Source organism: Staurois parvus, unplaced genomic scaffold (assembly GCF_062004578.1).
Source record: "Staurois parvus isolate SC_StPar_1 unplaced genomic scaffold, SC_StPar_1.0 ptg000264l, whole genome shotgun sequence".
Taxonomy (NCBI): domain Eukaryota; kingdom Metazoa; phylum Chordata; class Amphibia; order Anura; family Ranidae; genus Staurois; species Staurois parvus.
Window position 1 is genome coordinate 10,748,227 of NW_028318060.1, and position 13,558 is coordinate 10,761,784.

Here is a 13,558-nt window from a genome sequence, read left to right on the forward strand (position 1 = left end):
GAGATTATGAGGTGGGCTTTTAATGTGATGTGCCTAGTAAAACAGTCGTCTGTTTACCTCTGTTCTGGTTAACATAGTTCTATTTCTCTACATTGGTATAAATCCAAATAAAACCTGCCTTGCATAATCCTTCTAGTTAATCCTCAAGATAATACATGAGTTATCAATCAAAGGATGCAGGGTTAGAGCCAAGTATTGTTATAAGATATACTTTTCTAAAATGGTTTCAAAGCAGCAGAATATAGCTACTTTATCACTTTGATCTGACTAGACCCTGCAACAAAAAAATGGCCGATGGCATAACCAATGTAATTAGTCAGAATGAGAATCATACAGCAAATTCTGATGCCCATCTATTAGTGATGCCAATGTGACTCTATGTCATCTCTCCCCAGGTACATTAAGGTATAGACCAGCACACGATTTCACCTGATCTGAAATGTGCCACTGATCAGAGGTATGCCCATTTGTTTCACATCAGTTTTCTTGTTAAGTTGTTATATTTTAGTTTAGTGAAAAAGGTAAATGTGAACATTATAAAAGAATGTGAAGTGTGTGTACCATTAGTTAGGGCCGGGTGTGCAACACAAGCCACAGTCCTAGAAGAGCTAAGAAAGGCTAAACAGAGGCTTTAAGGAAATCAAATAGTGCTCCATATGTCCATTATATGACAAATGTAGCATTGGACCAGCATTATCAGTTTAGAGGGAAATATACCAGCAGAAACGGGAGCCTGTTAGGGAGTTACATTTCACGTGCAATTATTTCTGAAAATATGTATGGTATGTAGTTGAATGTACATTCTGCTATATTCTTTATGTGAATAGCAGCTCTACAGTATACAGTATATATATATATATGTGTGCATGTGTTTGTGTGCGCTTATTTTATTTATTTGTTAATTTACCCTTTTAATTGATGGTTTAGTGGTTGGTTACAGCTTCTCAGGCTGTATGCACAGTGTGGTCAGTGTAGTCACATTTCATGACTATTATTATTATACAGGACTTACATAGCACCAACAGTTTGCACAGTGCTTTACAACATGAGGGCAGACAGTACAGTTACAATATGATGCAGGAGGAATCAGAGGGCCCTGTTTGTTAGAGCATACAATCTACAAGGGATGGTCAAGTGTTACAAACGGTAATAACTGTGGGGGTAGAACTGATGGAGAAAGTGGAAATACAGTTATTATGTGGAGGTGGGATATGCTTTTCTAAAAAGAAGGGTTTTCAATGATCACCTAATAGTGGACAGAGTAGGAGACAGCTAGGGAGATTATGGTAGGGTGTTCCATAGGATGGGAGAGGCTTGGGAAAAGTCCTGGAGGTAAGCATGGAAGGAGGTATCAAGGGATCTAGAGAGCAGGAGGAATGAAAAGAATTATTTGGTTGATATTTTGAGACTAGGTTAGCGATGTAGCTGGGGGCAGAGTTGTGGATGGCTTTGTAAGTTATTGTTAGTATTTTTTAATTTAATTCATTGGGCGAGTGGCAGCCAATGGCAGGATTGGCATAGAGGGGCAGCAGAAATTGAACAGTTGGTAAGGTTGATGAGTCTGGCAGCAGCATTCAGTATGTGTGATGCATACAGTATGTGCAAAGTGAAGTGGTATCTACTCCATGTTTGTAGCTTCAATGTCTGCCAGGCAATTGACTATTTTAAATGCCTTCATAACTGGGTGCCTAAGGACAGCAAAGGGTTTTATCTGCTTAGATTGGCTAGATAATGAGCTGAGGAGAGATAAAAGTTAGGTGAGCTCATTGCTTGAGAGAGTGAATTCCATAAGGTAAAGTAAAGAAGGATAGGATGAAACCACTGTAAACAAAAAAGCAAATGAGGCTGAAATAGAAATAGAAAAGCTGAGGAAGCTTCAGGGCAGATCCACAGACCAAGAGACTGAGAGTTATTAAAAATAAGGCCTTAGAAAAAAAGGAGTATAAAAGCTTGTGTAGTGCTGGACAAGGCAGAGCAAAAATAGTGCTTCCTCCCAGGGTATTCTGATGGTGACATTTAAGTAAAGTATGAACAATTTTCATTATGATATGCCTCTGTGTTAATGAAAATTGGCTTCAGAAAATCTTGTACACCTCTGGCACATGAAAGAGTCTCAGAAATAGAGCAATAGCTGTTTTGAGAGAGAACCATTCCAATATGAGTGTGAAAAATCTGTCCTCCCCACAAGCCTGAAGCTTTCATAACAGAGAGCCCATTTACTGATAGTCCCAGGTGATATGCCACCAACCACAACTACAACTTTGCTTTTTTTTAACCTTGCTCAGGGACAGCCTACTTGCTGTATTTATCTTAGCATTTATATGTTACATCTGACTGTAAATCATCTTTAATAGTGATATCATAACTTCTCAGAATACACTAAATTCAAGCCTGCAAAAAACAGGTAAGGTGTTCCCTGTTTCCAAACAATAAGATTTGTAGTTCTCTGATAGAGAAAACTATCAGAGCAGAGAAGCATGTGGCAAGAGGCTGCACTCTGATTCAGAAACATTCTGATAACAAAAATCAGTCTATAGGAATTTGCATCTCAATACATACGCAATACATATAATATTTGTATAAGATTTTGTTCTGGTAATACAGTATATTGTATTTTCTGGTAATCTGCATGGTAGTGTAGCAGGACATAATTGCATGCTGGTGGCTTGTAGTTTTGCCATGCACTATGGAAGCTCTGTCCAATAAAAAACTTGAACATTTATTTTGGACTAATCACAGAAGCAAAACTGAACATTTTTTAGTTTCATCATCAAACCGCACCCACTTTTTAAAGCCATGACCAAGATTCATACATGGTGCAAACTTGCAAACCAGTGTTGCTTTTTGAACGAGAAGTAATCTATTGCATTCATTTGAAATATAGTTAATAATCATTAGCCTTCACACTGTCCAGGAAGACAGAAACACAGATGTGATAGAATCAAATATGTTACATATATCAGCTAATCAAATAAGCCTTGTTTTGTTTGGCAGTAGCATATTCCAAATTTTCCCTCCTGGACTCTTCTTTGATGCTTGAAGAAAACAATTCTAAAAATATAGATTCGAAAGATTATGCTTTGCTTTCTTTGCAAATTCTGTGATTTGATTTTGTGCTATGTGGATCAGCTAAACAATTGAGATGGAAACAATAAATCCATCTACAGTGCAAAAAAGTTCTGGAAAGTCTCTTACTGGATCATTTATTACAAAAGGGATTACAGGAAATAATGTTTTGGCTAGGGAGGATGTTTTCCAGCTTGTGCTTTGAGTTTTTTACAGGTTGTATGTCTAACACATAAGGATTAACTCTACAAGTAATAATTACCTTCTCCTACTTGGCAGAAAGCATTCACCATTAAATACATACTCTGGAATTCATAAAGATTTACAGACAGATTTTGTAAAAGTGTCTTGTAAAAGTGTCTCCAAATTTGGTGCATGCTGCGCCTCTTTTAGAGTGCACGTGAGACACTTTTACAAAATTTCTTATGTATGACCAACATGGTTGAGCAGATGTCGATCAGTAGAGCATTTATTTCCAACAGGGTGGCTGAAAAAAAGTAAATTGGTAGATTGACTTCATTTTAACCACCCTGTTGGAAAACATGCTGCTCAATCAGCACCGCAGACTATAGTGTGCAGTGCTGATCTGTGCAGTCCTACAACTGGTTGGGGGAATCGGGTCAGTGTTTTACATTCAACCAGCAAAACACTCACACATGTATGACCAGCTTAACACATTTTCTGTAAATGTATATGTGTCTGAGACTTACTGCAGGCAAAGGAAGCAGTAAGATGACCAATTCCAAATGGGTGCTGTGAGCTCACACAGTAGGAATTATAAAGTGTCAAAAAAATATATGCAAACAAGTGAGTTTCCATTAATCATGCAAAAAAAATGCCCACACAAACAAATAACATTAAAAGGTATGTCCACCTTGCTGTAAATAGCCTTACAGCTACTATCACTTTCAGTTAAAGTGGAAGTCTGGTCAAAACCTCTCTAATCCTAAACCTTCTTTCACCCCCATTCCCCCATTCTAAGCCCTGTGCTAACTACCCTGTACAGAAAAGATGTGTATACTTACCTAATCTAAGAACGCTCCAGTCTGGTCACGTGATCTCCTGAGTTACCAGCTTCAGGGGAGAGAAGAGAGCAGCAACAAAGTCTGCAGAGCCTGGGCAGTGATGTCACCCATGGGCTTACTATGAGACATCCATTGTCCGCTGTCCCTCCTCTCACCTGAATCTGCTTTGGGAGCCGATTACATGACCATATCGAAGTGCCCTCAGATGAGACAAGTATACATGTCTTTCCTTTACAGGGTCATTAGTATAGAATGGGGGCTTAGAATGGGGGTGGGAGCAGGTTTAAGCTTAGTTAGGTCTTGACTGGACTTCCACTTCAAGTTTATGTACTCCTTGGATAAGAACTTGTGGTATGATGCTGAACTCCATACAGATACAAATAAAATGTAATATAGTTGTGTATTCCATTAAAAATAGAAAAATGTGCTTTTACGTACAGCTAGTACATGGACCTGTGTTAAAATAGTCCCTCTATCATCTCTGGCACAACAGTTCTCAAAATGGGAGAAGGAAGAACAGCACTAGGAGCTAATCAAGCTTGACTGCATGTACTTGTGCTAACAGGGAACATAGAATAGAAGAAGAGAGCAGACTGAATACAGTTGCTTATTCTTAACTGTACAATTGGAAGGCTACAGCGGGTGACACCGAGGTATTCCTTATTTTGTCTTCCTGGCTGTGTTAGCTGGCAGAGGTGTATGAATTACAAAAGTTGCAAGACAAATTACAAATCCTTTGTCAGATAGTAATGTGAGTATTACACCTGTTTATGTAGCTGTTTGGTTGGAGTTTAGCTTTAAGAATTTCTATCATCGTTACTGTTGTGTGATTGGCTGTATTAACTGCTTAAAATATTTCAGTTTCCTGTCAGCTGAGACAACCACTAACAAAAGATTAAGGAGTTGATTTTTTAAAACTGGAGAACTGAAAATAGCTCCAGTTGGTTTTCTATTTCCTGTTCTAATGAATCGACTCAAAGATCACTGGCTGTCTGCAAAGCAATGGTCTGCAACAACCTAGCTAAAATTAAAGAAAAATCTGCAGTTGTGTAAAGACATCCTTTGAAATTGTCAAATATTATTTGATTTTGGTCAATCTCTGTAGTTTCAGGGTTATGGATTTCAAAAGGAATTCCAAAGTTGTTACTTTTTTCAGATACACTCCAGGGTCTTCCCAGGTCATGTAACCTTGGAAACACTTTAAGAACATGAATGAAGGCTTTGCAACATTGGTAATTCTGCAATCACATGATACTGTGATCAAAGATTATCTCAGTTCTACTAACTGCTGAGTTAAAAAAAAACAAATTAGATAATGCACAAATAAACACACAAATAATGAACCTAAAATACTGGTTTGTGCATACAAAATACCTGAAAGTTTTAAATATGCAATTCATTCTGATTTTCTATTTTAATACTGAGGGACAAAGCATGTCATAATTAATAATAAACCTATGCCTGATGGTCTATTACTATATTATACAACAGGATTAGCTAGTCACTTCTTAGAATTTAAGATACATACCCTTGCTCCTGATGGTCCCATAGGTCCAGGTGGTCCAGTTACCCCGGGAGACCCCTAAACAAAAAAGTTAATTCAATAAATAATAAATTATGCTAAATTGTGTATCATTAACATTGAGCATCTTGTGGCCAAGAATATGCAAACTGAAAGTATGCTTGCTGCAAAATATATATATATATGTGCATTTTATACAACATACCATCCTTCCTGGTAATCCTGGATCACCCGGATCGCCTTTTTGTCCTTGACGACCCTTAAAAAAAAAAGACGCAAATGTGTGAAACAAATAATGGTAGATAGTACCTGTGATGTTAGAACACATAAACATACAACTGAGCAATGAGTATAAAGCATTATTTTAAATTTCTGTTATGTATGAACTACATACTAATTTCATAACTATATTTAATTTAATACAAATTTTAGAAACAACATGGCTATAAAAACAGATAATTATTTGCACTTTGTACCAATCTATAGAATGCATTTACTAAGTGACACTGAACTTACAGGCTCTCCAGGAATAGAAAGTCCAGGTGGCCCTTGTGGACCAGGTGGGCCTTGTGGGCCAAGTAGACCGGGTTCACCTCGCTGACCTGGTGGGCCCTTGTATTATAGGGCATAGTAAAAAGAAAGAATGAAAATAAGATCTCTGCACCAAAAAAAATTGTAATACAATTCTGACATTCTTGTGTGCCATTTTTAGGACATGCAAATCAAAGTTTTGGGCAAATACTCAAAGACATTCTATTTTACAAAGAATAACTGAAAATATATAATTTATTCTGAAAGGACAAACAGGATTATTAGATAAGATATGAAGCTGGTAAGATCTGTGTTTAACATGAAAGTCTGGGATTCTACTTTTTTAACTAATATCAGTTTTCTCATAACCAAGACTAAGATGACCACAACAACCATTTACCTTTTACCTACCTCTAAATCCATGTATAATTTCAATCCTTCAATAGTGTAGCAGTAATATTCAAAACAACATATTAAGTTAATGTATTTGGAATAACTATTATGTTAGGTTTATATTGCATCTTCATAATCTGAAATACTTTGGGGAATTTATCAGCTTCTAGCCTCAGTTTGATCACTGTCAGGCATTAAAAATGAAAAATAGAAGCTGCTTGGTTGCCATGCACAGCTTCCCCAGATTCTTTTTGCCCTTCGTATAATTCAAGGTAATATGTGCAATGTAGCCAAGAATGAACACAACATGCAGTTTTTATAAATCTGTGCACAAAGTTGAATTGTTTACATGGGCAGATATCTGTAATGAATCATTTAGAATATGTAGGTAAACCATAGACACATAAGTAATTATGTAACCAGTATATTACCATGTGAAGAGGTGTCAACAATAAAAAAAATTACTGAATTATAGAAGAATATAGGACAGTGAGGAAAATGGAGAAGAATGTAAAGTGAACAGGTGAATAAATCACTAGGAAATATTATAGCCTTCCCAAAAGGGGGGGGGGGGTTCAGATAGCATTTGAAGAAAATACTATTAAAGAACACTCTGCAAAAAAAATGAAAGAACATAACAAGACAAAGATGAGGAACAAATCTTGAGTGGGAGATGATAAGAATATAGGGTTACAGGTCACATACTTATAATTTATTTGGTTATCTAAAAGTGTGTTTTAAGATATACACAGGGATAGGAGATCAGGATCAAGCAGAGCACTATTGAAGACATTACATTTAAGGTCTATAAGTTTCTGGCTAGACCTTGAAGTAAGAGAGCCAGTGCAGTGACTGAAAAGAAGTACAGGTGTTAGTACAGTATAGTAGCAAAAAATTAATACAACTAAGATGGGAAAATTATTGCGTTGGTATTTTGGAAATTGCATTGGTAAGATAAGGATGGATGCCAGAGATATTTTTCAGCTTAACATGGAGATTTTATTTATTTATTTTTAGGTAAGGTATGAAGGGTGATGGACACAGTCAAGAGTGATTTTGTGACATAGTGAGCTTATCAAATTAAGTGATAACTGCTAATTGTAAAAGATAATTTACGATATAGTAGATTTAGCATAAGGTGTTATTAAAAACAATTGCCATAAACGCAAAGGTTGTCCATTCCTATGGAGACAGAAGAGAAACACTTTGCAGAAATGTACCCCTAAGTACTACATTTATCAGCATACAGTATACTAGTATTGAACCATTTTCTCGGGGGGGGGGGGGCAATGTATAACCAGAACAGTAAGGGGCCAAGCACTGTGGCTTGGGATGTGGCACACTAACTATTAGAGAAGAGAAGTAGAACAACAATTAAAAAAAAAAAAACACCAAAGGATCATTTAGACAAGTAGAACGTGAAACATGCTAAGTACATTTTTAATCTCCCTCCTTACCTCTGCAGCACTGGCAAACCTGATTGGGAGGAAAGGAAGGGGGGGGGGTGCCCGCATCAGGTTTCACCTCTCAGAGGGTATCATGGTGCTTTCTTTAACTTTTATTTTACTATGATAATGTCATTGAGCAACACGTGAAAATGCAGGTACAGCATCTTAACAGCATTTTGGGTGAACAGACAGAGCAATCTGTGTTGTGATGTAACATCCTCCTCCTTCTCTTGTGGAGTGGAGCAGGTTTCGGGTGCCAGAGTTGCGGTTTCCTTGTAATGCTTATTACAGGAATGTTGTTGATCGCTATGAGAATCCAAGGAACGTTGGATCACTTGACAAAAATATCAAGACAGCTGGACATGGTTTGGTGGGCTTTCCAGCATGTTGGGAAATTATGAAATTGTAGACTGAAGTTGATAAAATGGCAGGAGTTTGTTAAGGCACAGTTCAAAACATTTAAATGTAGTTCCGCAATTGCCTAAAGCACTCTGGCTACTGAATGGGAATAAGAAAAATGGTTGATGAGGCCACCACCATCAAGAGCACAGAGATTGCTATAGAGCTTCACTGTTTCATAATGGGGGAAGATACGATCAGAACTTCCTTAGCAGACTACAGAAGCAGAAAAAGAAGCAGTGGACAGCAAGTATTTAGCACCTTATCTTTTCAGCAGAGCGCCTTGTCACCTTTATATGGCTTTGTCTTAGGAATTAAGGCTTGTCTTTACCATTAAAACAGCAGACTAATAAAACACACAACAATAGAGTGGTTTTTCCATCACTGTGTGAATGCTTTTGTTGTAACTGTATGATTTCTTTCAGTTTGCAAGCTGTGCCAATGAACAGGTAACAAAAGTATTGTCAATAATCGCATTCTCAGCAAACCTGTACAGTTAAAACTTAAAGCACTTTATAATACCCAACAGGGATTTTTCTCACTCCCAGCACTACATAGGCACAATATGCAATATATTTTCTATTGTCTTAAGATAAGATTTATAGAATTTATTAAAACATATCTATGTGTAGTCACTGATTCTGTGAAGCCTATGCAACATAAGGCCACTCCAGGTGTCAGACAGGGGCAAAACGTATATGTTACCTTAAAAGGAAAGTACAGCAAAAGCTCTTATGTCTGTACTTCTCCTGTGGATCACAGAAGTGCAGTTCGTTCTGCACTCCTGTGACCCATTTTCATCTGACAGCGGGGTGAAGCCTGTTGTTGGCTGACGTACCTCAGATTGTCCAGGCAGGGGAAAAATCCTGACTTTAAAGTCAGAATCCAACCCAGGGTCTGGAGAGGCACCTGGCTCAGCTTCTCAGTGAGCTTCTAAGAGCCTGAGCCAGACGCTTCCTCCCCCTCCACAGCCCGGTGCTCCAGTGAGCGCGGGGGAACAGAGCAGACAGCAGTGACCTACAGGGCAGCTGTGAGAACTCAGAGATCAGCAGTTATGTGATCGCTGAGTTCTCACACTTAGAGCCAGCAGGGGGCAGAAGCTGGATCCACCTAGGCAAGTATAATTTGGGGGGAAAAAAACTATTTCAATACTTCTCTTTTAACATCTCATATTTCTGATATGTATCTGTTGTATCATGTACTTGTATAAAAAAAAGTATCCTGTTCTCTTTACATGCTTCCTTTGTGTGAAATACTTGGTGATCCTGCAAGTCCCTCTTCTTTCTTGTTTCAAACTGACTACGTCAAGAAATGGAAGTACATCTGTCCAAGAGTGGCCAGTTTTCTTCTTTGCATTCTACTTGAAAGCACAGCCTGTTTGTAATCTAATGGTTAGATTTATGCTAACATGCCCAACACACACACACACACACACACACAGCCCTTCACTTGAAAGATTGGTGTTTCACTTTTTATTTCTATTTTAAACTGAAGCAGTTGTTTTACAAGGTAAAGGTTCACATACAGTATACTTTAATAAAAGGGTAAAAAAAATTCCTCATAAATAGATGGGTAACAAAAACCCTTCATAGATACGCCTTTACAGTCATCCAATGTGACAGCATGCAGTCATACATTCTTCCCTGTCCTCCTCTCTTCCAAGACTGAGCAGCAGAAACTGCCTGCATCCCACCCAAAATTAAACTGCAGCCTTGCAAAATCATTGTTCCACATCACACCAACAGAGTTTATGAGTTGCAAAGTGCCTGTTGTCTGTCCCACTGGGACTCAAGGGAAGAGGAGCAGTTTCCCTTACAGTGCTTCATGATGTGACTGTGTGTGACACACCAACTGCATTCTGATTCCCAGTGTCCAACACAATGCCCACTGGAAGCTTGATACACTGCAAGACCTAGAAAGATCAACTCATTCACAGGAAGAGCTTGGAGAGGACCTTAAGAACTAGTGAAGAGTGAGTCTTCCAAAACTAAATGGAAGTTAAAGAATCGTAAATTCAATTTACCGTAGTTGTTTTGCTATCGTAAATTCAATTTTGAATCGTAAATTCAATTTACCTTTGTCCAAAGGTTTCAGGCAACAATTGAACTAATTTATGGCTACAGTAAATTGATATTGATTAAATAGGAATGTGGACACAGTAGAAGTAATCCTGATTAGATAAGATTAGCCATAACTGTGTTATTGTGTTCTACCAGCCAGCAGCATGTGGTTCCAGTGGCCATCAATAACTTTCCTGCAATCTATACATTAATTAAATTGATTTCTACCTGTGCTTGACTGTTGGGAGGCATTGTAGTTCCTCAATAGTCAAATGACTTAGCATTCAAACTGTTTAACTTGACCTGGGGCCCCAGTTTCCCAATATTGCATCCTGCCTTGCTATTTTCCAATCCTATATCTTGCCGTGTTAGCTTCTTATCCAATCTTTTCATAATATTACCCATTGCTATCCTGCCCTACTCAAGTGTTCTCTGTAAATACTTGTATACAGCTTCACACAGAACTTTGTTTTGTAAATATCATCCCTGTTTGTTTGGTTCTAATTGGCATTGTGTTTGCTGTGTTTACCTGCTAACCAGTGCTACATACATTTTGCTGTATGTTGACTTTTGACAATAAATTAATTGTATATTCCAATTACTCAGGAGTCTGTGCTCCAATGAGTTTCCTGGTAACATACAAGATATAATTATACCTTTCTTTTGTCTTTGCAACACCTTTTATTTGAACAGAATGGTACAATTACCAAAGGAACCCCCTGGGAGTGTCCATTTAATATGCTCAAAAAACTCAATTGGAAGAATTTAAAGGAGTGACAGATCTATTCTAAGCAGCCATCAGCCTGGCACACCTCCCACCCTTCTATTCTAAGCCACCATTAGCAAGCTACTCTATCCTACAGAGGAATCTCAATTTTGCAAGCATCATATATAAAAACACATTTTTTTTTATGTTTACATTAATTTAGGAACTGAAAAAATGCTTATGTAATTCCATAGCTCCTTCAGCACCAATAGACCTATTCAGTTGAATGTGCATTTATTTAATGAATAGAGGATTTCTAGCTGCACATATGTCTTCATTACAAGACTATTAATAATACTATTCAGCAAAAAAGAATGTAAAGCAAAATGGTAATGAGTATCTAAGAGAGGTTGAGTTTTAGATCACCAGTGACAAGAAGAGACAAAGCATTACTTCAAGTCTGACAAGTCATACAGTTTGAGAGAAAGGGACATAAATAACTTTTCCTATTAGTCCCCTGGTATATCTAAACTTGCCTATGCTAAATCTAAAAGATCAAAAATTACCAATGAAGGTAAGTAAACAAGAATGAAAGAAAGTAAGAAAGTTTACTATGAATGGCCAAGGGTGAACCCTCACTAGTATTCTTCTTCAAGCACTGACATTTTTGGAAGACATGATTGCAGAAATGATCAGATACAGATGCAGATGTTACTTTTTTGAAAATATAGTGAAGACAAACAGTAGTGCAGTTCACTAATACAGTTGGACAATTAAACAAAAACATGTATTGCACTAGACTGCCACAGGTAAAAACTCCAATTGCATACGTTATCCTAATGCAGCCCAAAAGGAGTATCATACTGACACAGAAGGCTGGAAAAAGACCTGTTAAATAATTAATGCACCATTTACCGAAGACTACTTATCGAATACATGGTAAATCAAACACAGATTACTGTACATTTAAAAAGCAAATTCTAATTAGAGAATTAAAAAAACCTACCGCAGGTCCATCTGGACCCCTATCACCTCTGGGACCTTTGCTACCAGGAATACCCTGCACATAAAGAGAATATTAATTATATTTAGCAGGCTTCAAGGAAGACTATGTAATAATCATTTCACTTCTCATAAAATGTCTAGATGTCTGTGGTTTACAGAATATATCTTTCCTTCCACTTTAACATATTTGGCACAGATCCACCTAAAATTCTTCACATGAGCACATTCGTGTTTCATTACTGCCAATCTTAGTCAGTCATCATGCAAATCTGGCTTAACAGCACTTTGCTAGAGATGCTGCCTACACTGTATATATATCATAAACACTAAAAGAATATGTTCAAATTGGTGAGACTACTTAATTTCACAATGAAACCAGAAAAGTCAACTATTCCATCTACAATTTGACAAACACACAACAAAGATGTATTTTAATAGCCATAAATGACAAAAAGGGTAAATGTACTTACAGATGGGCCTGGTGGTCCTGGAGCTCCAACACTATCTTGTGCACAGGTACAAGCATGTGGCAATGCTGGACATTTAGCTTCATCTCTCTGAAATAAAAAAAAACAGCATTAATACTACATGTTGGATACACAATGAACTGTGTTGTATATTTACTCTCATGCACACCTTTCTGAGAAATGTCAGATGACTGTCCTTTTTTCAATCTTTGTTTCCTCAATGTCATTTTAACAATTGCCACAATAATTTATATGCTCCCATTTAGAGTTACTTGAAAGTTTGTGATGCATGGCAGAAAGCTTCTGAAAGTTTTTAAAACCACAGTGAGCATATTCTGGGCCAAAAGCAAGTCACCGAGTGAATTTTGTTTATATAGCCCAGTCAATGAAAAATAAAGTGACTTATTTTTGTTTTATACATTCTTTCATAACTGTGAAGTATAAGATCTAAAACTCTTGTTCCTGTTTTTAATGATAGGCTTAGTTGAGGCATTAGAACAACAGTTGATGTCCTAAAACAATAGTTTAACCTGTTAAGATAACTTGAATAAAAGCACTGTTTTTGGACTGGAAAGATGTTTGGGTACCCTGAATGCATAGCGTAAATTTACCATGTGTATGGTATCTTCACCAAAGAAAATTGGAAAGCTGTAGCTTTGGGAAACTACTATAGTTTCAACAGATCCAAGTAATTGTAATACAATAGATACAGTTAAACAGGGGCAACCCCTGAGACTCTCAGTAGAAATATCCATCATTAAACATTATTTATCTAATGTTTGCACCTTCACTTTGAGAAATCATTTAGGTCACAATCACAACAGATGATTACATACTGTAAGTAGAGATGAGAATCTGTGCTGGCCAAATACACCAACTTTGTTTAGATTTGGCTGAAACGTGAGTAGCAGATGATGTAAGGAATGCCACATATGG

General features: G+C 37.3%; 1 protein-coding gene across 4 annotated transcripts in view; it reads right to left on the bottom strand.

The window, feature by feature from the left end:
- The window catches only part of COL12A1 (collagen type XII alpha 1 chain), a 252,311-nt gene that overhangs the window by 28,381 nt on the left and 210,372 nt on the right, over nucleotides 1-13,558 (bottom strand). For 3 of the 4 annotated variants that reach the window (XM_089681387.1, XM_089681390.1, XM_089681388.1), the window contains 5 exons: nucleotides 12,626-12,712; nucleotides 12,157-12,210; nucleotides 6,130-6,225; nucleotides 5,819-5,872; nucleotides 5,620-5,673 (listed from right to left, as the gene is read on the bottom strand). In XM_089681387.1, coding sequence (XP_089537513.1) covers nucleotides 5,620-5,673; nucleotides 5,819-5,872; nucleotides 6,130-6,225; nucleotides 12,157-12,210; nucleotides 12,626-12,712 — 345 coding nt within the window. Of the gene's footprint in view, nucleotides 1-5,619; nucleotides 5,674-5,818; nucleotides 5,873-6,129; nucleotides 6,226-6,555; nucleotides 6,582-12,156; nucleotides 12,211-12,625; nucleotides 12,713-13,558 lie in introns of those variants that run through there. The other variant, XM_089681389.1, reaches the window with a different exon arrangement.